General features: G+C 45.1%; 1 protein-coding gene across 6 annotated transcripts in view; it reads left to right on the plus strand.

The window, feature by feature from the left end:
- MAP4K3 (mitogen-activated protein kinase kinase kinase kinase 3) overlaps nucleotides 1-27,629 on the plus strand; it is an 883,599-nt gene that overhangs the window by 545,313 nt on the left and 310,657 nt on the right. For 4 of the 6 annotated variants that reach the window (XM_082251933.1, XM_082251935.1, XM_082251936.1 and 1 more), the window contains 2 exons: nucleotides 24,482-24,520; nucleotides 24,826-24,882. In XM_082251933.1, the coding sequence (XP_082108059.1) occupies nucleotides 24,482-24,520; nucleotides 24,826-24,882 (96 nt within the window). The remainder of the gene's footprint in view (nucleotides 1-24,481; nucleotides 24,521-24,825; nucleotides 24,883-27,629) is intronic. The other 2 variants (XM_082251934.1, XM_082251937.1) reach the window with 1 other exon arrangement.

Here is a 27,629-nt window from a genome sequence, read left to right on the forward strand (position 1 = left end):
GAGCAAAAATGTATGAAGCAGAATTTTATTCATAACTTGCAAAGAACAGAATGTTTTCTCCATAAGAAATATCAGCCTGCTTTTTGTTAGGAGGTAGGAGAAAACATGTATAGCTTTTATACAGCAGGCACTTGTGTGTGGAAGATAAATTATCCCCGAGTAAAGGATGCATTTATTTTTCATCTTTTCTGTTCCTTTTCTCACCTTGTTTAAGTAAATCTCATCTCATTTAAAGACAATGCGGAGGCACAGTTAAAAACTTGGTAAAGCTCTATAGATTAAAGCAGCTGACCAAACTGGGAATATGAGTTGGGGTGTAAATTGAATTTTTACACAAACCAATTATCCTCTGGCTCAGCAGGCAATTTTACAGTAATATTTGGTTTGCTTCCAACATGATATCTTTGTCACACAGGGAATAGGCAGTTGCTTGTTAGTTTTTGTTTGCTTCTCTGGCTAAATTATTAATAGAATACAGGAATAGAAATTATCTTTGGTTGAACATACTGGAAGAAAAGTTTTGACTATAAATGTTACATTAAATCATACATTTCAAATATGATATAGTGGAAGGGAGTAATGTTTATAAAACAGTTTTTATGAACTAATAAACCAAAGAAAACAAGTTATTATGGGCTCAATTTAGTAAAGGACACATTTTTCCCAAATATTGCATGTGATACTGAAGCTGTCAATTCACTATCCCTTTATGCGGTATTTACCTCATAAAAGCAAAAATGCTTGGTTAAAATCAATTCACTAATGAAAATAAAGACTATGTTAAATAAGTAGTGGCCCATGCATGTGATAGTTAAGAATGTTGTTTATTTCAGCTGTTTGTCAAGGAGCCGACACCGCTGCTGTTCTCAGCTGCATAGGAGCAGGGGGAGAAGAAATAGCAGCACCCTGACCTACCCAGTAAAAGGTTGTGCACACTGAGTTCCCAGCCCAACTAGAGAGCTGACCACGATAGGATCTCCTGCTTAGTGTGGTCAGTTTTTAATAGGAAAGCAGAGGGTCTGACAGGAGTACCAGGGATTTCACATAAAGGAAGCAATACTAAGAGAACCGGATACTAACAGAACAGAAGGATGAGCGGCACTAGTACCGACACTCTGCTCCATACGAGCACCCTGCGTTTCCTTTATCTCAACAACTCCAGAATGGGGTTGGGTACACCTGGATCTAACAGGGACCCATCTGTCATCGGAACTATCTGTCAGGGAGCCGCTGCTGTCATCAGGTTTGTATACTGACCCTGATTCTGCCAGTGAGGCTTCCCCATCACTCTCATCTGACATGGTCAGTATACTGTAAGCCTCTGCACTACTGTACCAACGTTTGGACATTTTGGTAACTAAATTTACCGGTACAGCTGTGTGACTCACAGGTAATAAAAGCACCTGGTTGTCAAGGACTATTTCAACCGCTACCAAAAAAAACTGCTAATGCTAGCAGGGATCAGGCCTGACTCTGCTAACACAGCGGTTTTGTGTGTTGTGTTTTTTGTAAGTGACAATAATCTATTGATTACTACACTTACCTGGGTGGGGTGGGGTGGGCTGGGCGGAGGGGTTAAACGCAGGTGCTGGCAGGAATCAGTGCTGATCGTGCAAACGCCACGTTTTGGGAACCCTAAACTATGGGGACGCTAGTATAGTTCTGATCAGATATTGATCTGTTCAAACCTTATACTAGTAATGGAAGTAAGTGTGTGTGTGTGTGTGTGGTAATCAAGGGGTTATTTCTAACTATGCACCGGGGATCTGCGCTATCATAGACTGACGCTAACACTATCTAATGTCACCTGTGTCACTAATAATAGTGATCAGAAAAGAAACTGTATACTATAAAAGTGACACTGTGACAGGCAATGAAAGGGTTAACTGGTGGTGATCAGGGGAGGATAGGGGGGTTAAGTCTTTATTGGGGCGGGGGTTGGAGGGGACCTTAAACCTACTTGGGACAGAAAATAATTTGCTAGTGCTAACTCAAGTCACAATCACACTAGAAACATAGAATGTGTCGGCAGATAAGAACCATTTGGCCCATCTAGTCTGCCCAATATATCTGAATCCTTTGAATAGTCCCTGGCCCTATCTTATATGAAGGATAGCCTTATGCCTATCCCATGCATGCTTAAACTCCTTCACTGTATTTGCAGCTACCACTTCTGCAGGAAGGTTATTCCATGCATCCACTACTCTCTCAGTAAAGTAATACTTCCTCATATTACTTTTAAACCTTTGCCCCTCTAATTTAAAACTGTGTCCTCTTGTGGTAGTTTTTCTTCTTTTAAATATGCTCTCCTCCTTTACCGAGTTGATTCCCTTTATGTATTTAAAAGTTTCAATCATATCCCCTCTGTCTCTTCTTTCTTCCAAGCTATACATGTTAAGGTCCTTTAACCTTTCCTGGTAAGTTTTTTCCTGCAATCCATGTACTAGTTTAGTAGCTCTTCTCTGAACTCTCTCTAGAGTATCTATATCCTTCTGGAGATATGGCCTCCAGTACTGCGCACAATACTCCAAGTGAGGTCTCACCAGTGTTCTGTACAGCGGCATAAGCACTTCTCTCTTTCTACTGCTTATACATCTCCCTATACATCCAAGCATTCTGCTGGCATTTCGTGCTGCTCTATTACATTGTCTTCCCACCTTTAAGTCTTCTGAAATAATTACTCCTAAATCCCTTTCTCAGATACTGAGGTCAGGACTGTGTCAAATATTCTATATTCTGCCCTTGGGTTTTTACGCCCCAGGTGCATTATCTTGCACTTATCCACATTAAATTTCAGTTGCCAGAGTTCTGACCATTCTTCTACTTTTCCTAAATCCTTTTCCATTTTGCGTTTCCCTCCAGGAACATCAACCCTGTTACATATCTTTGTGTCATCAGCAAAAAGACAAACCTTACCATCGAGGCCTTTTGCAATATCACTTATGAAGATATTAAACAAAATTGGTCCCAGTACAGATCCCTGAGGTACCCCACTGGTAACATGACCTTGTTCTGAATGTTCTCCATTGACTACAACCCTCTGTTGTCTGTCAGCCACTGCCTAATCCACTCAACAATATGGGAGTCCATGCTCAATGACTGCAGTTTATTGATAAGTCTTCTATGTGGGACAGTGTCAAAAGCCTTACTAAAATCTAGATATGCAATGTCTACTGCACCTCCACCGTCTATTATTTTAGTCACCCAGTCAAAAAAATCTATAAGATTTGTTTGACATGATCTCCCTGAAGTAAACCCATGTTGTTTTTCATCTTGCAATCCATGGGATTTAAGATGTTCCACAATCCTATCCTTTAATAGGGTTTCCATTAATTTGCCTACTATTGATGTCAGACTCACTGGTCTATAGTTGCTCGATTCCTCCCTACTACCTTTCTTGTGAATGGGCACGACATTTGCCAATTTCCAATCTTCCGGGACGACTCCTGTTACTAATGATTGGTTAAATAAATCTGTTAATGGTTTTGCCAGCTCACCACTAAGCTCTTTTAATAATTTTGGGTGTATCTCATCAGGACCCTATGACTTATTTGTCTTCACTTTAGACAGCAATCTTAGAACGTCTTCCTCTGTAAAGACACATGCATCAAACGATTCATTACTAATACAAAATACAGTAAAACACTATATTACCTTTTTATTAGTGTGCCACGTGATAGGGGGGAAGGGGTTAACTGGGGGTGATCAGGGGGTTAAATATTTATTGGGGGGTGGCGGGTTTTTCTAAGTATAAAAGGAAGGGCCGCAAGCGCTAAACCTGGTCATAAGTCACACTTATACGGGTATATAGAAAATGCTATATACTGTATACAGTGTGTGTTGTGACAGGGGGTGTAGGGGTGATCAGGGGGTTAAATCTTTATTGGGGGGGTGGCGGGGACCCTAAACCTCCTTGGGACGGAAACTAACTCACTAGCGCTAACTCAAATCACACTAATACAAAATACAGTAAAACACTATATTACCTGTTAATTAGTGTGCAATGTAACAGGGGGGAAGGGGTTAACGGGGTTATGAGGGGGTGATCAGGGGGTTAAATCTTTATTGGGGGGGTGGCGGATATCCTAAGTATAAAAGGAAGGGCCACAAGCTCTAAACCTGGTCACAAGTCACACTTATACGGGTATATAGGAAAATGCTATATATTGTATACAGTGTGTGTTGTGACAGAGGGTGTAGGGGGGATCAGGGGGTTAAATCTTTATTGGGGGGGTGGCGGGGACCCTAAACCTCCTTGGGACAGAAATTAACTTGCTAACTCAAGTGACAATCACACTAATACAAAATACAATAAAACACTATATTACCTGTTTATTAGTGTGCAATGTGACAGGGGGAAGGGGGTTAACGGGGGTGATCAGGGGGTTAAATATTTATTTGGGGGGGTGGCGGGTATCCTTAGTGTAAAAGGAAGGGCCACAAGCGCTAGATCTGGTCACAAGTCACAATTATACGGGTATATAGGAAAATGGTACATACAGTATACAGTGTGTGTTGTGATAGGGGGTGTAGGGGTTAACTGGGGGGGGCGATCGGGGGTTAAATGTGCCTATCTAAGTGGGTGTGCTGGTGCAGTACTCAGTTTAGATGTGCTCTCTCTTCTCTCGATGAATTCAAAAAGGATCATGGGAGGGGAGAGCAGGTCTTTTCTGTGCCTGTGTTTACATTTCACAGGCACAGATCAGTATCTTATTGGGCAGGACCGATCAACAGGTCTAGACCAAAAAGCATTGGCCTGGACCTGATGATTGATCAGTTCTGAACCAAATCAGGTTATCAGCGGGGGGCGCACGGGAATGAGCGATGTAGCCCTACGTCTGTTTGCCTGTAGGGAGGTGACTGCCACAGTAAATAGTCGTGCGGCAGTCGGCAAGTGGTTAAAGAATGTGGGATTATTGAAAGGAATTTTTCAGCCTGTAGGAAGATGTCTCATTTGTCATCAAGATATGAAGAATATATTTGGCTGTAATAAGCTCCTGAAACTGTCAGACATAACACCAGTTAACCACTTTCCGACCGGCCATTGTAGAAATACGGCTGCAAAGTGGTTGTATAGTTCTGAGAGGGCATTCCTGACCGTCCTCCCAGAATCGCGCTCCCGCACGCCCCCTGGGGCACGCACACGGGAGTGTCTGTGCTCGCCGGGTCCTGGGGACCCGACGCATCACGGATCGTGGTAAAGGGCCAATGTGAGCGGTCCTTTACCACGTGATCGCTCCGTCCAATGACGGAGCGATCACGTCACAACAAACCGGCGCATGTCCGGTTCATTTCTCTCCTCTCCTCGGACGCTGTACACAGTAATCGGTACAGCGTGCGAGGAGAGGAGAGAAACTGCAGCTGCACGCCTCCTCTGCCTCAACTGTGCCCAATTAGTGCCTCATTCGTGCCCCATCAGTGCCTCATCCGTGCCACCTCAGTGCTCATCAATGCCACATCTGTGCCCACCCATGCCACCTCTGCTCATCCGTGCCACATCCGTGTTCATCCATGCCTCATCCGTGCTCATCCATGCCTCATCTGTGCGACATCTGTGCCTGCCCATGCTGTCTCAGTGCTCATCCATGCCACATCCATGCTCATCCATTCCACATCTGTGCCCGCCCATGCCACCTCAGTTCTCATCCATGCCACATCCATGCTCCTCCATCCCACATCTGTGCTCATCCATGCCACATCCATGCCACCTCAGTGCTCATCCGTGCCACATCCATGCCACTTCAGTGCTCATCTGTGCCAGGTCATTGGTCATCCGTGCCACAACAATGCCACGTCAGTGCTCATCCATGCCATGTCAGTGCTCATCCATGCCACATCAGTGCACATCCGTGCCACATCAAAGCCACGTCAGTGCTCATTTGTACCACTTCCATGCCACGTCAGTGCTCATCCGTGCCACGTCCATGCCACTTCAGTGCTCATCCGTGTCATGTCAGTGCTCATCCATGCCACATCCATGCCACATCAGTGCTCACCCGTGCCACATCAATGCCACGTCAGTGCCTCATCCGTGCCACATCAATGCCATGTCAGTGCTCATCCATGCCACGTCAGTGCCACATCCGTGCCACATCAATGCCACGTCAGTGCCACATCCGTGCCACATCAATGCCACGTCAGTGCCACATCCGTGCCACATCAATGCCACGTCAGTGCCACATCCGTGCCACATCAATGCCACGTCAGTGCTCATCCGTGCCACACCCATGCCACGTCAGTGCTCATCCGTGCCACATCCATGCCTCGTCAGTGCTCATCCGTGCCACATCCATGCCATGTCAGTGCTCATCCGTGCCACATCCATGCCACGTCAGTGCTCATCCGTGCCACATCAATGCCACATCCATGCCATGTCACTGCTCATCTGTGTCACATCCATGCCACGTCAGGGTGCTCATCTGTGCCACATCAATGCCACGTCAGGGCTAATCAATGCCTCATCAGTGCCACATCCATCCCAGGTCAGTGCTCATCAGTGCCACATCCATGCCACATCAGTGCCACATCCATGCCACGTCAGTGCTCATCAGTGCCGCGTCCATGCCACATCAGTGCTCATCAGTGCCACATCCATTCCACATCAGTGCCACATCCATGCCACGTCAGTGCTCATCCGGGCCACATCCATGTCACATCGGTGCCACTACAATGCTTATCAGTGTCCTACAGTGTCTCACAAAATTGTAATGGGAAGTCAGGAAATGATGGTGCTCCTCTGTATGTTGGGCCTCTGTATGTGGCCAGGCTGTGGAAAAGTGTCACATATGTGGTATCGCCATACTCAGGAGGAGTAGCAGAATGTATTTTGGGGTGTGATTTTTGCTATGTACATGCTATGTGTTAGAAATGTCTAATAAATGGACAACTTTTGTGTAAAAAAAAAAAAAAAAATGCATTTTGGTTTTCTTTCCACATTTCCCAAAAACTTGTGGAAAAAAATGACACGTTCAAAAGACTCATTATGCCTCCTAGATCATGTGTTGGGGTGTTTTCTTTCCAAAATGGGGTCATTTTATGGAGGTTTCCATTGTCCTGGTGCTCCAGGGCCTTCAAAAGTGCGACAGGTCGTCAGAAAATTAGATGTGTAATTTTTGCTTCTAGAACGCCTGACGGTGCTCCTTGGATGTTGGGCCTCTGTATGTGGTCAGGCTGTGGAAAAGTGTCACACATGTGGTATCGCCATACTCAGGAGGAGTAGCAGAATGTATTTTGGGGTGTAGTTGCAAGTATGCCTGTACAGTGTGTAAGAAATAACTTAGTAAAATATGACCATTTTGTGAAAAATATTTTTTTAAAAAAAAAATCTTCATTTTGCAAAGAATTGTGGGAAAAAATTACAACTTTAAAAAACTCACCATGCCTCTTACTAAATACCTTGGAATGTCTACTTTCCAAAAAGGGGGGTCATTTGGGGGGTATTTGTACTGTCCTGACTTGTTAGAGTCTCAAGAAATGAGATAGGCCGTCAGTACTTTAGGTGTGATCAATTTTCAATGATTGGCACCTTAGCTACAACCTTCACAAAGACCAAAAAATGTATACTTATTTTGGTTATTTTTACTAAAGATATGTAGCAGTATAAATTTTTGTCAAAATTTATGAAGAAAAATGACTAAGTTTGCAAAATTTAAAACCAAAACGAAGAAAAATGCATTTTTTTACAAAATTTTTCATTTATAGCGCAAAAAGTAAAAAACTCAATTATGATTAAATACCACCAAAAGAAAGCTCTGTTTGTGTGAAAAAAAAGGATGAAAATTTCATATGGGGACAGTGTTGCATGACTGAGTAATTGTCATTCAAAATGTGAGAGCACTGAAAGCTGAAAATTGGTCTGGTTAGGAAGGGGGTTTATGTGCCCAGTGGGTAAGTGGTTAATGTGATTTTAAAGTCTCGTTTGTTTTTTTCCTAAAAAAAAAAAAAAAAAAATGTTATACTTACCAGCCCTGTTGCAGTGGATTTCCACAGAGCAGCCCGGATCCTCCTCTTCACAGGTCCCTCTTCTGTGATCCTGGCCCCTCCCTCCTGTTCATTGCCCCCACAGCAAGCAGCTTGCTATGGGGGCAGCCGAGCCGAGTCACAGCTCCCTGCGTCCATTCAGACAGGGAGCCCCGACCTGCCCCCGCCCTCTGTGTCTCCTTATTGGCTAACTGAATTTGATTGACAGAAGCCGCAGCCAATGGTATCACTGCTGCACGTCAGCCAATCAGAAGGGATAATCTCGGACGCCTGAGACATTAGTAGACAGGGAGGGACCCCAGGTAAGTATTAGGGGGACCGAGGGGGGCTGCTGCACACAAAGGGATTTTTCTCTGTCGCTCATTGACAGACGCAGTCCTCTTGATTAATATCAAATTGGGTTAAACTGCCCTCTACAGGAGTAGGACACTAGGCAGAAGGAAAACGTTCTGGCCACACCTTAGGGGCAGTCCCAGAGGGTATATCCTCTCTCTCTCTGCTACAGGATGTTAGTTTTTTTCTGTCTAGTCAGGAGTAAGGACCTAAGTTCCTTGCTGGGATCTTTGGTCCTGGCAAGATTTTTTTTTAGAATTTTTTTTTTTAGGCAGCTTTTTTCTCCAGTGTTCCTGTGAGATCTTCAAGCAATTATGCTGGAGCTGGGAGCTGGGCGACGGGCTGGATGTTGAGATCCAGTGGTCACCGCAGTCAGCCTACAAGCGCGTGCAGGCCCTAGCTCCGCGCTGGGTCGGCCGCGACATAGTCCCACTGGACAGTGACTGGCCCTGCGAGTTAAACGTCTCTCGCCGGGACGCCGACCACCAGTTGGAAACTGAGTCGTGGCGTCCGTATTGGTCGACAGCCCCCCCACCTCGGTGGAGAGGGGTTCTGTCAGGAGTTGGCGCCCGCCTGTTCCGGTATGGTGAGTAAAATGTTCCCCCTCTCCCCCTGACGGGTTTGTGGGTGGACGTGGGCCCCTCCCTGGGATGATCGGAACCCTCAGGATCCTGGGTCCCCCCTCTATCCTATAACAGGTGTCACAGATCCCCCTCTTGAGGGTGATTTGGTGAATAAGAACCAGGAGGCTTGGTTTGGGAGCTGACTATCGGAGTCACTGTATGAGTGGGCACTGTAAAGGGACATGACTGAAGTCAGTGGCTGGCATTACTGTTAGGATGGCCATGTAAGAGGGTGATATGATCCTACCTTATACATAAGGTTGCAATACAGGCCGATGCCTGTGCCCTGACTACCGCCATCCGCCGCCACCATCTTCCCGCAGGCCGCCATCCTCCCGCAGGCCGCATACCTCCCGCAGGCCGCACAGGCCGATGCCTGCCTTCCGCAGGCCGCACGATGTAGCAGGCTGCTGCCATCTTTCCACAGGGGCCGCCGCCATCCTCCCGCAGGTCGCGCGGGGCCGCCATCTTGGCGTAGCCTCGTGTCTCCGGCATGGGGGCGGCAATTTTGGAGATAACCAGCTACCTCGAGGAGTAGCATGGGAAGCGCCGGAAGGCGTGTAAAGGGGCGGAGCCGCCTCCCTTACCCGGGAAAATGATCCAAAAGACTTCCTGTCTGTAAGAGATAGCTCTGAGAGCAGGTTGATAGAAGCTTCTGTGCATCAGGTGGTGAGCCCTTGGGGTCTCTCTCTCTCTCTCTGTGGGGTCCAAAGCAGGTAACACTGACGGGCGCTGTTGCGCTGGGAGATTACAAAAAAAAAAGTTTTTTTTCTTTGCAATTATTTTTTGTTTGCTAGCAAGTGTCTTGGATTAATCATGGACCCTGCCACACATGTATCCCCACCTGATCCCCTCGAGGTGGCCGCAGGACCCTCCAGTGCCCCACTTATGATTGATGCATTATCAGCAGTTTTGGAGTCTTTGGTATCCCGGGTGGAGGTGGCCTGTCAGGGACGGGGGGCAAGAAAGCGACCCCTCCTACCCCTATTTCATCGGACACTTCAGATACGGATTCTGAGCTTGTCACTGCAGCTGCAGGTCCCTCTTCTGGGGCTGCTGTCTCGGGTACGGTCTCCTCAGACAGTGAGGAGAACGTTTCTGCCTCCGCCATATCGCAAGAAGAAGCGTTGGTCATGTCTGTCCGGGAAACCTTAAGTCTTGAGGTTACACCGGCAGAGGTAGCTGACACTGAAATTCCCTTTGGTACCAGCAAGCCTACCAAAATGGCGAAGGTTTTTCCCTTGCCCAAATGTTTTGGTAATCTAATTAAAGAAGAATGGGGTCGTCCGAAACGAACCCCTGCTATTTCCAAACGCATTGCTAGGCGCTATCCGTTTGAGGAATCCCTCCTTAAAAAATGGACGGTACCACCAGTGGTGGACTCACAGATTTCCAGACTAAATAAAGCCACTGTTATCCTGTTGGAGGATGCTCCGTCCTTTAGGGATCCGGTGGATCGAAAAGTGGAAGCGGAATCCCGCTCCATTTTTTCCCTGATAGGGTCAACATTTAGGCCAGTGGTTGCCATTGGTTTAGTTTCACAAACATTGACAGAATGGACCAAATTGTTACGCCGTGACATAAAGGGGAGAAGTATCCCCCCGGCAGTATCAGATTTGCTGGAGCAGATTATACAAGGGCTACAGTTCATCTGTGACTCCGCCCTGGACGCCACTCCCTTGCTAGGGCATGCATCGGTTTCAGCAGTGGTCCTCAGACGCGTGTTGTGGTTAAAGTGCTGGTCGGCGGATCAAGGTTCCAAAAAAGCTTTGGCTAATCTCCCTTTTCAAGGGGATCGCCTGTTTGGGGCCACCTTGGATGAGATTATAAAAGATCTCACTGGGGGCAAGAGCACTTTTTTGCCACAGACTGCTAAGGGTAAAGGACCTCGTAACAGGTGAGGACCTTCCTTTTCCGCTCATAAAAAGTTTGTTCGTTCCGCTGGGGCGGGCGATAAGGGAAGCCCTCCAAAGCCCCTTCAGGGGGTTTCAAAGGGCCCTGGTCGGGTAAACAAAAGTCCGGCTCAGCCAAACCTGAAGATAAGACCAATACAGCCTGAAGGTGCGCCCCCACCCATCTCTGGGGTGGGGGATGTCTTCACCGGTTTCCGGATCCATGGCTTTCTAGAATCCCGGACAAAGGGGTTCGCAAGGTCATACGGTCGGGATAAAAGATCGATTTTCGATCACGTCTAACGGTGCGATTCTTCCCTTCCAACATTCGACTATCCCCGGATCGCTTAAAAGCTTTGCGGGGGGCAGTAATGGACTTGATGCAACAGGAAGCGGTAGTTCCCGTTCCTTGAGCAGAACGTTTTCAGGGGTTCTATTCGAACCTATTCACAATACCCAGAAAGGAGGGCAAGGTGCGTCCAATTCTGGACTTAAGAGCACTCAATCATTTTGTCCGGGTACAAGTATTCAAGATGGAGTCCATCTGAATAGATCAGTGTTTTCTTCACTTTTCCCAAAGATCATTCCTAGTTCCCACCAGGAGATTGAACTATTTGGGCCTAACTTTGGAGACATCCTTGGCAAGGGTGTGTCTCCTTACGGAGAAGCTCCGGAAGATTCAGTGAACGATTCGGATGTTACTGTCCGTCAACTGGCTTTCCCTTCGGACTTGCATGAGGATCCTGGGACTGATGGTGGCCTTCTTAGAGGCAGTACCGTATGCCCAGTCTCATACCCGAATTCTCCAAAAGGAGATTCTTTTCAAATGGAATCGGAATCCCGATTCTCTGGACAATCGGATCCGGTTGAGCGAGCGGACCAGGGAGTCTCTGATCTGGTGGCTTCGGTCTCCGATGCTCCGCCAGGGGAAGTAATTCTTCCGATAGAATCCAGGTTACCTATAAATGTATTGTAACTGAGAGCGATCAGACTTTGTCTGATTTACTGGACCGAACAGCTCCAGGGCAGCCCGGTTCGGATCCAGTCGGACAATGCCATGGCCGTGGCTTAGGTCAATCACCAAGGGGGCACCTAGAGTGTCCTGGTGGCCTTTGAAGTGACCAGCATCCTTCGTTGGACGGAACGGTTTGTTCCGGCTCTCTCTGCGGTATTCACTCCGGGGGTGGAAAATCGGCAGGCAGATTATCTCAGCCGTCAGATTCTGGATCAAGGGGTATGGCCTCTTCATCCAGAGGTATTTCACCAGCTGTGCCTTCATTGGGGCACCCCGGAGGTGGATCTTTTGGCAGCTCGGCTCAACAGGAAGGTGCGGAGGTTTGTAGCCCGCTCCCGAGATCCTCGAGCGGACGCAACAGACGCGCTGGTCGCCCCGTGGGGACAGTATCAGCTACTGTATGTCTTCCCTCCTCTCGAGTTGCTGCTGAAACTTCTTCGCAGGATAGAGGTGGAGGGAATTCCAGTTATCCTGGTAGCCCCGGACTGGCCTCGTCGACCCAGGTACGCCGACTTGGGCAGGCTGGTCGCGGACGCTCCTTGGAGACTTCCTCTCAAGGAGGATCTGCGGTCTCAGGGACCGATCTTCCATCCTGCTTTACAATCGCTGGCTTTAACGGCCTGGCTATTGAGACTCAGGTGCTGAAGGACAAAGGATTGTCAACTTCCGTTATTCCTACTTTAATTAAAGCAAGGAAAGCATCATCGCACATGGAGGTCTTATATTGCGTGGTGTGAATCCCTTGGATTTCCTCCACGTGCCTATTCGGTGACCCGAATCTTGGCTTTTCTGCAACAGGGGGTTGAGCAGAAGCTGGCCTTGAGTACTGTCAAGGGTCAGGTTTCAGCGTTAGCAATTTTCTTTCAGAAACCTTTGGCTACCCATTCCTTGGTGCGGAATTTCATCCAGGGGGTGCGGCACTTGGCTCCACCAGTGCACGCGCCCTTACCGCCCTGTGATCTTAATTTGGTGTTGTCGGTTCTTTAGAAACCTCTCTTTGAAAATATTAGGGAGATTCCCTTGCTTACGTTATCCCAGAAGGTGGCCATTACTTCTGCATGCAGGGTGTCAGAACTGGCCGCATTATCTTGTCGTTCCCCATATCTGGTGGTCCATAGGGATAAGGTGGTTCTTCGTCCGAATCCATCCTTCCTTCCTAAAGTGGTTTCAGAGTTTCATCTGAATGAAGATATTGTGTTACCTTCCCTGTGTCCTAAGCCCAGTCATCCTCGGGAATTTGCATTACATTCCTTGGATGTGGTTCGGGCAATCAGGGTATACTTGAAAACTACGGACTCGTTTCGTAAGACGGATTCACTTTTTGTGATCCCGGATGGCCCCAAAAAGGGGTTGCCTGCATCTGCCGCGACTATCTCCAGATGGATCAGACAGACGGTGGTACAGGCTTATTCTATTAAGGGTCGGAATCCTCCGTTCCCTGTTAAGGCGCACTCCACTCGGGCGCTTAGTGCTTCCTGGGCCTTCCGCCATCAGGCGTCAGTGGTCCAGGTTTGCAAGGTGGCTACCTGGTCGTCGGTTCATACCTTTACAAAATTTTATAAAGTTGATGTGATGGCATCGTCGGATGCCTCTTTTGGCCGCAAGGTTCTGCAGGCCGCAATTTGAGTAGACCGTTGGTCTACCTCGAGGGTTTTTTTCTGTTGGGTTTTCAGTTGAGTCTCATCCTTTTGTCTGATGAGCCTTTAAAACTTCTAGTTGGCACCGGTTGGGCCTTGTAGATTGGATTTTGATTTCTGTTATCTCACCCCTCATTTGTGGCACTGCTTTGGGACGTCCAAATTTGATATTAATCAAGAGGACTGCGTCTGTCAATGAGAGACAGAGAAAAATGGATTTTTGTAAAATCTTACCGTAAAATCCTTTTCTCTTAAGCTCCTTGACAGACGCAATACCCGCCCCTCTACTTTTGAGGTGGGTTGGGTTAAATTCTCTGACACTGCTTTGTGACATAACTAACATCCTGTAGCAGAGAGAGAGAGGATATACCCTCTGGGACTGCCCCTAAGGTGTGGCCAGAACATTTTCCTTCTGCCTAGTGTCCTACTCCTGTAGAGGGCAGTATAACCCAATTTGATATTAATCAAGAGGACTGCATCTGTCAATGAGCTTAAGAGAAAAGGATTTTACGGTAAGATTTTACAAAAATCCATTTTTATCTTAATGCATTTAAATGCATTAAGATAAAAAAAACTTCTGACTTTACAACCCCTTTAAGTTATTTGTAAAGCTGAACTCCAGATAAACCACTAAATAAATACATACAGACTGTAAAACCTGCATTACCTGCCAAAAGATTTGTATTTCTTTATAACTATGGTAGAATGATAACACTACTTTCTCTGTCATTTCAACAGTACTGTGGCATCATGTTCTCACCTTCAGTCGAAAGGTTTAAGAAGGCTTAAGGTCTTGTTTAAAGTGGGCTATCTATTAAGTTAACAGTTAAGTTAACCTATTAAAACCCTACCTGTTCTGCAGTAAAAGCTCTTCTTCTGACTGCTCTCAACTAAACTATCCAGCTTCTAACCACTTCAGCTCCAGAGGGTTTACCCCCCTTCATGACCAGGCCATTTTTTGCAATATGGCACTGCATTACTTTAACTGACAATTGCGCGATTGTGCGACAATGTGCCCAAATAAAATTAATGTCCTTTTTCCCCCACAAATAGAGCTTTCTTTTTGTAGCATTTGATCACCCCTGCGTTTTTATTTTTTGCGCTATAATCAAAAAAAGACAGACCATTTTGAAAAAAAAAAAAATAAATAAAATATTACTTTCTGCTGTAAAACATACTCAATAAAAAAAAATGAAAAATAAATCAAATTTCTTCATCACTTTGGGCAAATATGTATTCTGCTACGTTTTATGGAAAAAAAAAAATCCCAATAAGTGTATATTGATTGGTTTTTTACTTTTACTGGCGGTGATTAACAATTTTTACTGGGACTGCGACATTGTGGCGGACAAATCTGACACTAAGTGACACTTTTTGGGGACTGGTGACACCAATACAGTATTCAGTGCTAAAAAAAAAAAAAAAAAAATACACTGTCACTGGGTGGCAGAGCTGGAGCATGCACCCTCCCCCAGCTGCCAGGGAAGGGGCGGCTCCAGGAAGAAGGGGGGCCGTGACTCAGGAAAGGTTAGACAGGTTGTGGTAGTTGGGGACTCAATTATCAAGAGGACAGAGAGGGCAATCTGTAAAAAATATCTTGGTAACCTAACAGTATGTTGTTTACCGGGCGCCCGTGTTCGGCACATCGCAGATATGGCAGACAGATTATTGTGCGGGGCTGGGGATGACCCAGCGGTCATGGTGCATGTGGGCACTAATGACAAAGTAAAAGGTAGGTGGAGGATCCTAAAGAACGATTTCAGGGACTTAGGTAATAGATTGAGGAATAGGACCTCCAAGGTGGTTTTCTCTGAAATACTGCCTGTACCTCGAGCCACACAAGAGAGGCAGAAAGAGATTAGGGAACTTAACAAGTGGCTGAGGAATTGGTGTAGGAAGGAGGGGTTTGGGTTCCTGGAGAACTGGGCTGACTTCTCAGTCGGCTACCGGCTCTTTAGTAAGGATGGGCTGCACCTTAATGGGGACGGTACAGCTCTTTTAGGGAGAAAGATGGCCACCAAGTTGGAGGGGCTTTTAAACTAGGAGACGGGGGGAGGGCTCAGAAGTAGAGTCAGTTAAGAAGGAGCAAAGGACTGAAGGCAGTTGTAGGGTCAGCAGCGACAGTAGGTCCACAACGTCAATTGGTAGGTCTGTGCGGGAGAACCTCAGACCAAACCGGAAAAAACATAACCACCAATCACGTTTAACTTCCATAAATCTAAGAGGGGTATATGCTAATGCCAGGAGCCTAGCTAATAAAATGGATGAGTTGGAAATGTTAGTACATGAGGAGGACATAGACCTTGTGGGAATAGCGGAGACTTGTTTCGACCCCTCACATGACTGGCTGGCAAATATCCAAGGGTATTCGGTGTACCGGAAGGACAGGGTAGGAAAAAGAGGGGGAGGGGTAGGTCTCTACGTCAAGAACAATGTAAGGGTGATAGAGAGGAGTGACATTACGGAAGGGATGAGTATGGAGTTAGAATCCGTATGGGTAGAACGCCATAGGGAAGGAGAAAAGGGAAAAGTAATTGTGGGGGTTTGCTATAGGCCACCTAAACAAGGGGAGGAAGTAGAGCTGGAATTTTTAGCACTATTGGGTAAAGTGGCAAAGCTAGGATCAGTCATCATATTGGGGGACTTCAATTATCCCGACATTGACTGGGGAGAGGAGACTACACACTCACATAAGGCCCGTCTATTCACGGAAACCTTACAGGATAATTACATGTCACAGTTGGTGGGTTCTCCTACTAGAGAAAACGCAATCCTGGATCTATTGATCATTAATGACCCAGACCTAATCTCGGAGGTAGGAGTCCAGGACTACCTGGGCTCTAGCGATCACAGGATGATCACATTTAGCGTAAATAACAATATAGCAAGGCAAGTGGGGAGCATAAGAACCCTTAACTTCAGAAGGGCAAACTTTCCAAAATTGTACTCATTGATGGAAAGGGTTAACTGGGACCAAACCTTGGGATCACTGACCACAGAGGAAAAATGGGAATGCTTTAGGAACATATTAAGCAAATGCATCTTGCAGTGCATTCCTATGGGAAATAAATTTAGAAGAGACAAAGCCAAACCTGGCTGGCTAAACTGTAGCATTAAAAAACTTATTAGGGGAAAAAAATTGGCCTTCAGGAAATATAAATCAGAGGGCACAGTATTGGCTTTCGACCAATACAAGGAGGCAAATAATAAGAGTAAACACGAAATCAAGATGGCTAAAATAAACTTTGAGAGACAAATAGCGAGGATAGTAAAAAAAAAACAAAGAAATTCTTTAAATATATCAACAGCAAAAAAACTAGGGCAGAGCGTATTGCACACATAATTAACGATGATGGGAGGATGGTTACAGAGGACACTGAAAAAGCAACCGTGCTGAATGCTTTTTTCTCGTCAGTATTTACACAGGAAACGGAGGGGTACACTGACCATGACTGTATGGTTAGTAGTAATACACAGGACTTGCCACTATGGCTAACAGAGGGTGAAATCAGGGAAAGGCTGGATAAACTTAACACAAACAAATCACCAGGCCCGGATGGCGTACATCCGAGAGTACTCAAGGAACTCAGTAAGGTTATATCTAGACCACTGTTCCTGATCTTTGCTGACAGTATTAGGACAGGAGATGTACCAGGGAGTGGATGAAAGCAAACGTGATTCCGATATTCAAAAAGGGTCAGAGGCATACACCGGGAAATTATAGGCCTGTAAGTTTGACATCAGTAGTATGTAAACTTCTGGAGGGGAGGATAAGGGACTATATCGTAGAGTTTGCTAAAGACAACAGCATCATCAACAGTAACCAGCACGGGTTTACAAATGGGCGTTCTTGTCAAACCAATCTCTTAACATTCTACGAGGAGGTGAGCTGTGAGCTAGATAGGGGCAGACCAGTGGATGTGGTGTACTTAGATTTCGCTAAGGCGTTTGATACAGTTCCCCATAAGTGCTTAATTTATAAAATAAGGTCTGCAGGTATCGACAGCAGGGTTTGCTCTTGGATACGGAACTGGCTAAAAGGGCGTGTCCAAAGGGTGGTAATAAACAGCGCATACTCAGACTGGTCTGAGGTAGTAAGCGGGGTCCCCAAGGCTCAGTCCTGGGACCAACCTTGTTCAATTTATTCATAAACAGCATTGAGGACGGGATCAGTAGTTCGTTATCAGTTTTTGCAGATGACACAAAATTGGGCAGGGCAATAACTGCACAGCATGAAGCAGATATCCTACAGGATGACCTGGACAAAATAACGGAGTGGGTAACGACTTGGCAAATGAGGTTTAACGTGGAGAAGTGTAAGGTTTTGCACTTGGGGACTAGAAACATAAAAGCACAATACACATTAGGAGGGGAACCCTTGGGGGACTCAAAAATGGAGAAAGATCTGGGAGTCTTGGTTGATGATAGACTAGGCAACAGCATGCAATGTCAAGCGTCAGCTGCCAAGGCCAGCACAATATTGGCATGCATAAAGAAAGGGATGCAGATGTAAATAACTGCGCTGGAGCAATAATAGTAGGAGCTGCAGCTTTAGTGGGAAACACTAGAGGCAAATATATGTTGGAAAGCTGCGCTAACAAATGATATAGCAAATATAAGAACAGTGGGAATTTGAATACAGTCCAAGTTCATAAAAGAGTATCCAGGTCAAGTGTAATAGTTCAAGGAAGCCTCCAACAGACTCCGAGTAAAAGAAAGTCCACCATCAGAGAGCACTCGGTCAACCGTTGTGAAGCATGCATAAGGGGTATGCGCTTACCAGAAGGATACAGGTTTTAAGCATGGATATACACCAAATATCCTCAAAGCCAGCTCCAGCGTAAGTCGCCTCTCCCACCGAATGCAATCAGGGATAAAAACAGCACCAGCTACCTCATCCTCATCAAAGCCAAGCAAACATATGCAAGAGAAGAGTGGGGCCACAATAGTGTAGATGGTATATACAGTTTAATAGAAAACAAATGGAATAACACTCACAATATGTCAAAGGATAAAAAGCGTTGAGCAGGATCACAGCCGCCGCCGCCCGACTTCCGGCCACACAGTAGTGACGTCAGCACGTCTTCCCTACGATCGTTTCGTCAAAACTGACGTCTTCCAGGGGATGCGGGCAGCGCGCTGAGTCACCACTATTAGTACCGTCAGAGGCATACGCCCCTACCGGAAGTCGGGGAAGCAGGCAGCGCCATATTAGAACATGGAAAGGCATTTGCGGAGAGAGCATTCAAACAGCGGCTGCAGCTCCTGATCATATATGAAGCCGCCATAGCTGTCTCTAATATTAATGAAGCTCAATCACCATTCCTGGAAACTGATAAATATAAAACAACTAACAAGCAAAAACACAAAAAATAGCATTAAAATCCAGCCGGAGTTGCCACCGCAGGGATCTGCTCTTGGATTGGATCTAAATTAATGAACTCAACCCGATATGGATAAAAACGGTGCAATGGCCACTAATATTAGCCAAATAACGGAATAGGCTATATAAAGGGTAAATGGGTAATAAATCGCCCAATCCGAGCTAAAACTGGCCCAATCAGAAAGCAATAAGAATATATACTAAGCCCACCATATGTTATAAGATCGCAGCGGGTATAAATATTAAAAATACTTATAATATAAAAATTTTATAAAAATATGAAAAAGAATGTATAAAAACATGTAAAGGAAAAGGATTGAAATTTAGCCACAGAGCCTGAACGGGTGCAACTCCCACCAGGAACAGGATAAATCCAGTCAATAAAAAAGGTTCAGAACATTCAAAATGAGAAATAAGTACAACAAGAACAAGTCAAGAGTTATCGATAAAAGCATTAATGTCTGTGTCTACATTTAAACCAAAAGGAGTAAAGCATTTGTTCCTGTAGATCCAGGACATTTCTAACTTGGAGAGACCCCTAACAAAGGGCTCTCCTCTCCAGTGAGGGACAAATTTGTCGATCCCCATGAAAATGGTACCCTGGGGATCCTTGTTGTGCTTTAGTCGGTAGTGCTTGGATACAGAATGCTTAGTAAACCCTTTACGGATATTGGCTAAATGTTCATTACATCTAATGTATAGGGGTCTTTTAGTCCTCCCTATATACTGCAAGCCACAAGGGCATTGCAACAGATAAACCACCCCTGTCGTGGAGCAAGAGATAAACGGCTTAATCTCGAAGGTGATACCTATACTCGTAGACAGAAATTTTCTGTCTACGAGTACAGGTATCACCTTCGAGGTTGCAATGCCCTTGTGGCTTGCAGTATATAGGGAGGACTAAAAGACCCCTATACATTAGATGTAATGAACATTTAGCCAATATCCGTAAAGGGTTTACTAAGCATTCTGTATCCAAGCACTACCGACTAAAGCACAACAAGGATCCCCAGGGTACCATTTTCATGGGGATCGACAAATTTGTCCCTCACTGGAGAGGAGAGCCCTTTGTTAGGGGTCTCTCCAAGTTAGAAATGTCCTGGATCTACAGGAACAAATGCTTTACTCCTTTTGGTTTAAATGTAGACACAGACATTAATGCTTTTATCGATAACTCTTGACTTGTTCTTGTTGTACTTATTTCTCATTTTGAATGTTCTGAACCTTTTTTATTGACTGGATTTATCCTGTTCCTGGTGGGAGTTGCACCCGTTCAGGCTCTGTGGCTAAATTTCAATCCTTTTCCTTTACATGTTTTTATACATTCTTTTTCATATTTTTATAAAATTTTTATATTATAAGTATTTTTAATATTTATACCCGCTGCGATCTTATAACATATGGTGGGCTTAGTATATATTCTTATTGCTTTCTGATTGGGCCAGTTTTAGCTCGGATTGGGCGATTTATTACCCATTTACCCTTTATATAGCCTATTCCGTTATTTGGCTAATATTAGTGGCCATTGCACCGTTTTTATCCATATCGGGTTGAGTTCATTAATTTAGATCCAATCCAAGAGCAGATCCCTGCGGTGGCAACTCCGGCTGGATTTTAATGCTATTTTTTGTGTTTTTGCTTGTTAGTTGTTTTATATTTATCAGTTTCCAGGAATGGTGATTGAGCTTCATTAATATTAGAGACAGCTATGGCGGCTTCATATATGATCAGGAGCTGCAGCCGCTGTTTGAATGCTCTCTCCGCAAATGCCTTTCCATGTTCTAATATGGCGCTGCCTGCTTCCCCGACTTCCGGTAGGGGCGTATGCCTCTGACGGTACTAATAGTGGTGACTCAGCGCGCTGCCCGCATCCCCTGGAAGACGTCAGTTTTGACGAAACGATCGTAGGGAAGACGTGCTGACGTCACTACTGTGTGGCCGGAAGTCGGGCGGCGGCGGCTGTGATCCTGCTCAACGCTTTTTATCCTTTGACATATTGTGAGTGTTATTCCATTTGTTTTCTATTAAACTGTATATACCATCTACACTATTGTGGCCCCACTCTTCTCTTGCATATGTTTGCTTGGCTTTGATGAGGATGAGGTAGCTGGTGCTGTTTTTATCCCTGATTGCATTCGGTGGGAGAGGCGACTTACGCTGGAGCTGGCTTTGAGGATATTTGGTGTATATCCATGCTTAAAACCTGTATCCTTCTGGTAAGCGCATACCCCTTATGCATGCTTCACAACGGTTGACCGAGTGCTCTCTGGTGGTGGACTTTCTTTTACTCGGAGTCTGTTGGAGGCTTCCTTGAACTATTACACTTGACCTGGATACTCTTTTATGAACTTGGACTGTATTCAAATTCCCACTGTTCTTATATTTGCTATATCATTTGTTAGCGCAGCTTTCCAACATATAAAGAAAGGGATGTATTCCAGAGATAAGTCTATAATCCTTCCACTTTATAAAACACTGGTCCGACAACATCTGGAGTATTCTGTCCAGTTCTGGTCGCCAGTCCTCAGGAGGGATGTGTTGGAGCTGGAGAGAGTCCAGAGAAGGGCAACTAAACTAATTAGGGGATTGGAGGACCTTAATTATGAAGAGCGTCTGCAATTGCTTGATTTATTCTCCCTGGAGAAGAGACGCCTGAGGGGGGACATGATAGCAATTTTTAAATATCTCAATGGGGATCTCAGCTTAGAAAAAAAGCTGTTCAGTCGAAGGGATTGCATGAGGACTCGGGGGCATACAATGCGATTAGAGAAGAAGCGTTTTAACCTCAGGCAACGTGGGGGGTTCTTTACTGTTAGGGTTACAAGATTGTCGAATTCTCTACCACAAGAGGTGGTTTCTGCGGGTAGTATGGTGGCTTTCAAAAGACTATTAGACGTACATCTCAAGTATCAGAACATTCAGGGGTATGTGAGATGATTACAGCCACACACACCTACACAGGTTGAACTGGATGGACTGTTGTCTTTATTCAACCTCACCTACTATGTAACTATATAACTGTACTAATGACACTGGCAGGGAAGGGGGATAACATCAGGGGCGATCAGATAGTTAAATGTGTTCCCTGGGAGTGCTTGCTAACTGTGTGGGGGATGCTTTGACTGGGGGGAGACAGAAATCCGTGTTCCCGCTTAGCAGAAACACAAGATCTCCATCTGACAGAATGGCGATCTGGCTTGTTTACATAGGCAGACTGCTGTTCTGCCTCTCTCGGAAACGATTGCTGGGTGCCAACAAACATTGGGTCCGCCGTACCTGCAGATTGGCTCCCGCTGTGTCAGATACAGCGGGAGTGGGTCGCTGGCCACCCCACACTCGAAAGAAAGAAAAGCGGTACAGGTATGTGATTTTGCGCTGAAGGGCCGCCCTGCCGCAGTATACAAGCGTGGGAGAAGCAGTTAAATGGCTGGTGTCATAACTGATCACATGTGCAGCATCAATTGAAGATCAAACAGAGGCCGCTTCTTTGGCTGAAAACGAAAGGAGCATTTAGTTTTGATATAACGTTCCCAGACTAAGTTTGTGAGAGGAGTATCAGCTCTATGCTTATAAAAGTAAAATAAAAATATTTAAAGTTTGTTGAAAAAGTTTTTACCATACAGTGTCCTGAGGCAGGGTTGGCTTAAATGGTCTTGCCTATAGCGGTTAATCATCTTACAGTTGTGTTCAAAATGATTCAACCCCCCAATGCTGTAAAGGGTTTAGGGAATTTAGTGTACATTTGTAATTGTATTCAGAATTAAATCCTACAAGGACTTCTTAAAGAACCATATGCAACTAAAATGACATCAATTGGTTTTGTAATACAGTAGTAAATGTTTCTTTTGTGAATTCCTCATTGACACAATTATTCAACCCCTTAAAGACTACCACTCTGAAGAACAGAGGTTCATTGAAGTTTTTTCAATCAGGTATTGAAAACACCTGTGGATGTCAGGGAGCAGCAATAAAGCCCAATAAGCACCAATTAGGCAGCTTTAAAATGATTGTGATACTCAGCTCCTTCTAGACATTTACTGGTGTGGTTACAAACATGGTGAAGTCAAGAGAATGGTCCAGGAAGACAAGAGAAGAGGTGATTACTCTTCACAGGAAGGGCAATGGCTATAAGAAGATTGCAAAGATGTTAAACATACCAAGAGACACCATAGGAATCATCATTCGCAAATTCAAGGCAAAGGGCACTGTTGAAACGCTACCTGGTCGTGGCAGAAAGAAGATGCTGACTTCGACTGCTGTGCGCTACCTGAAGAGTAGAGTGGAGAAAAGTCCCCGTGTGACTGCTGAGGAACTGAGAAAAGATTTGTCAGATGTGGGTACTGAAGTTTCTGCTCAGGCAATACGGACGCACACTGCATAATGAAGGCCTCTATGCCAGATCTCCCCGGCGCACCCCCTTGCTGTCTCCAAAGAATAAGAAGAGTCGACTGCAGTATGCCAAAAGTCATGTGGACAAACCACAGAAGTTTTGGGATAGTGTTCTGTGGACTGATGAAACAAAATTAGAACTGTTTGGGCCCATTGATCAACGCTATGTTTGGAGGAGGAAGAACAAGGCCTATGAAGAAAAGAACACCTTGCCTACTGTGAAGCATGGCAGGGGGTCAATCATGCTTTGGGGCTGTTTTGCTTCTGCAGGTACAGGGAAGCTTCAGCGTGTGCAAGGTACCATGAATTCTCTTCAGTACCAGGAGATATTGGATGACAATGTGATGCAGTCCGTCACAAACCTGAGACTTGGGAGACGTTGGACCTTTCAACAGGACAATGATCCCAAGCATACCTCCAAGTCCACAAGAGCATGGTTGCAGATTAAAGGCTGGAACATTTTGGAGTGGCCATCACAGTCACCAGACTTAAATCCGATTGAGAACCTCTGGTGGGACTTAAACAAAGCAGTTGCAGTGCACAAGCCTAAGTATGTGACTGAACTGGAGGCTTTTGCCCATGACGAATGGGCAAAGATACCCGTAGATCGCTGCAAGACACTTGTGTCAAGCTATGCTTCACGTTTAAAAGCTGTTATAACTGTAAAAGGATGTTGTACTAAGTACTAAGATTGAATGTCACTTGGGGGTTAAATAAAACCGATAATGATGTGAGCACAGAAAAGACATTTGTGGTTATTTCATTATAAATGTTATGTTATATTTGTCTGACCTACACGTGTCTCTTGATTTAATTGTAAGCAGGATGACTGAATGATCAAAATCAATGTCAAACTAGCCAAAACAATCAATTTCAGTGGGGGTTGAATAATTTTGAACACAACTGTATATCTGTCATTTTTATCATTTAGAGTAGTAAATGAAAGAGGACATCTTGTAGAACCCCATAGGCAAAACCTCAACTTTTTCTCCTGGGAGCTTTGATAAATCAACACCAATATCTTCTTCATATAGTAAAGCAGTTAGTACTGTAGGAACATGTTGCTTGAATTAGGCAATATACTGTGAAAACAATCTAAACTTTGTTTACTATTTTTTATTTATGTTGCAAATTCGTTTTGTGTTATTTTTATGCTTTATATATAAAAACTGCCACAAAATAAACAATTTGAATTTTTTTTACAATAACAGTTGTGATTTGGTTTATAGGAGCCTCCTGAAATCTGTAGAAGAGGAGCTGCACCAACGGTAATTAAATGTGCATTTCAGACACCAGCGGCTTCACCCCCACCCCCACCCTGTATTCTGTGTATTTCTTTCCCTTTGTTGTAATGCCTCAGTGTTTTCTGTGCAGATGTATCAGAGCTTTAATTGGTGTGACCTGCATCTGTGCGCCACAGGGAAAACAAAAGCATAGGCAGTAATACCAAAAAAAACTCTATACTCTGTAGCAAATAAAAATCTCTTAGGTATTGCATGCCTAGTTCTTTCACAGTAGCTATAGTCTTATTGGTAAAGAGAACTCAGCCATGGTACCTTGTTCATCTCCTTAGGGGACATGTGGCACATTTAGAAGATGATGATGATGGGGATGATGATGAATCTAAAAAGTAAGTCCTTTTCATGTCTCAGCTTATTGGGTCTCTGCTTTATGCACTTATTATACATGGGACTCAGCCTGCCCTTAACATTATTGCATTTGGCACATGGTGGTACTATCATAACAGTGAGCTATTATTTCCTGTATTTCTACTATCTTCTTAGCTGGACTGAATTTTTTTTAGCCACTATTAAAACACTCCTTTTTTTTAGTATGCTGAACAAGCTGTCATAATTTGTATCCATTATAATTTTATGGACCATTTAAGGACACTCATATGTGGGTCTAATTTCCCCAATGCAGGGTTCTGTATGTCAGCAAAAAAGTTGGCGTGTTCTGTAACTTGTGAAGCCTTGTTACAGTCTCCCCATATGTTTTTCTCTGTCTTCTGCTGGCTCTGTTCTGGCTTAGTTTGTGCTATCTGGCTTTTTCTGTGCTATGTATGCTCCAAATGTTTTTTTTTTGTAAAATAACATATAATCTTATTTACAAACAAAAGAGTCTGTATTTCTGGGTACATGCTTGTAACTGAGTTTCCATACCTTCATTTACAGGGTTCGTGCTTAGTCAGTTGCCCTGCTTTTGTGTCTTTTATCACTGCACATTATTAATATCTTTTATAGTTCTATAGATTAAAGTTGAAAAAAAAGACATGAAAAGACAAGAATTCAGTTTAACCTATGCATGTGTGACATTTATTTTTTAACAATTGCCATAGCCCTGTATATTCTGCTTCCTGAGGGAGACACCTAAAAGTTTTTTGAGTTTGTCGACACACTCAGCTGGTACCGCTTCCTGGGGGAAGGAGTTCCACATTTTCACTGCTCTCACAGTAAAGAACCCTTTCTACAATCTAATACAGAAGGGTGGGAATTGGGACTTTAAATGAGACACCTAGTCCATATCGGACAAGTATCTCCATCCCTAGATATCAAATAAACGAAAGAGAAAGGTTGGGACTTTGAAAGAGGCATTGGCTAGCAGCTGATGAAATGGTGTATTAAAATAACATTTTAATGATAATCTGATGGAAACAAAAATAAACATGGACATATATATATATATATATATATATATATATATATATATATATATGTAAAATGCATGAACAACAAGTAAATAACAATATAACAATGCATAATTCCAAGGAATGGCACCATAACATACATAGAATCAGAGTACAGCATATAGTAGTAGTAAAGCTGCATCAGTAAAAACTCGCGTTTCGTGCGATATATGCACTTCCTCAGGAGTGGATGCAGGACATAGGTCTTACAAAAAAATGTATGTATGAGTATCTATGGAATCTCAAAATTATCCCAAAAATAAGGGGGGGGGGGGAGGAGAAAATGTATGATAACTTACAAATCAGCTCAGAGTTGGAATGGTGTTGAGGATGGAAGGTAGCTGAAAAGTATAGTATCCTACCCGGGAGCTGTGGGAGCATGACCAATGGCAGTCCGGAGCACAACCAAGCCCACTCCAGAGGTGGGAGGTCCCCAACAAAAAAGGGGTAGAAAAATATGCATACAGCAGCTACAGACTTTGTCTGTAAAAAAAGAGTAAAAGTACATGAGGAAGGCAGCGCATGAACCACACTGGGATGCAATGGATAAAGGAGTCAGGTGAACATCCAGCATAGAAAGGATTAACAGTTTATTGGTATTGATAACCGGAAAACAAAGTGCAAAAAAATCCCTACATCCCCTTGGGCTGGAGTGGACAAGGGCACCTGGCAGCAAGCAACACGAGTGCGAGGAGGTCAGTCTCCCAGGACGGCTGAGCAGTGTGTGTGTTTTCCCACAAGTGGCGCCTGTCCGGCTGATGTCACCACTCCAGAACCAAGCTCCGGACTCTGCAGAACGAGGTCAGGTCCCTCAGGGACAGCGAATCCTCGTCGCTCAGGACCTGCATGCGGTCCCTGGGATTGATGGTGTCAGCCTTCGAGGCGATACCATTTGCACAGTTCCACACAAGATCTCTCCAAGCGGAGATCCTAGCCAGGTGGGACAGGCTTCCTCAATCCTTGGAGAAGAGGATATCTTTGAGTCGCCAGGCCAGAGAGGCTATTGTGTGGTGGCTCCAGTCTCCGGCTATGACGGAGGGGAAGTCTTTCCGGCTGTTGTGGACGGTGATCACCACGGACGCCGGCCTGTCAGGCTGGGGTGGCGTTCTGGGCTCTCTGTCTACCCAGGGCACTTGGTCGGAGGAGGAATCTTCCCTGCCGATAAACATCTTGGAACTGCGAGCGATCAGACTGTGCTTGCTCCGTTGGTCGGATCATCTTCGGGGCCGCCCTGTACGGGTGCAGATGGACAACGCCACTGCAGTGGCTTACATCAATCACCAAGGGGGCACCAGGAGTGCCCGGGCGGCCCAGGAAGTGACCAAAATTCTGTCTTGGGCCGAGACACACGTCCCAGCGATTTCGGCAGTTCACATTCCGGGTATGGAGAATTGGCAGGCCGATTATCTAAACCGCCAGACCCTGGACCAGGAGGAATGGTCTCTACACCCGGAGGTGTTTCAGAGGCTGTGTGCACGATGGGGATCCCTGGATGTGGATCTGTTCGCGTCCAGGCTAAACAACAAGGTGGAAAGGTTCGTGGTAAGAACGCGCGATCCTCTGGCAGACGCCTCAGATGCGCTGGTGGTGCCTTGGAATCAGTATCGCCTGATTTATGCCTTCCCCCCCAATTCAGTTGTTGTCCAGGTTCCTTCGCAGGTTGGTCTCGGAACCGAAGTTGGTGATTCTGG

Source organism: Pelophylax lessonae (assembly GCF_965119305.1).
Source record: "Pelophylax lessonae genome assembly, chromosome: 3".
Taxonomy (NCBI): Eukaryota; Metazoa; Chordata; class Amphibia; order Anura; family Ranidae; genus Pelophylax; species Pelophylax lessonae.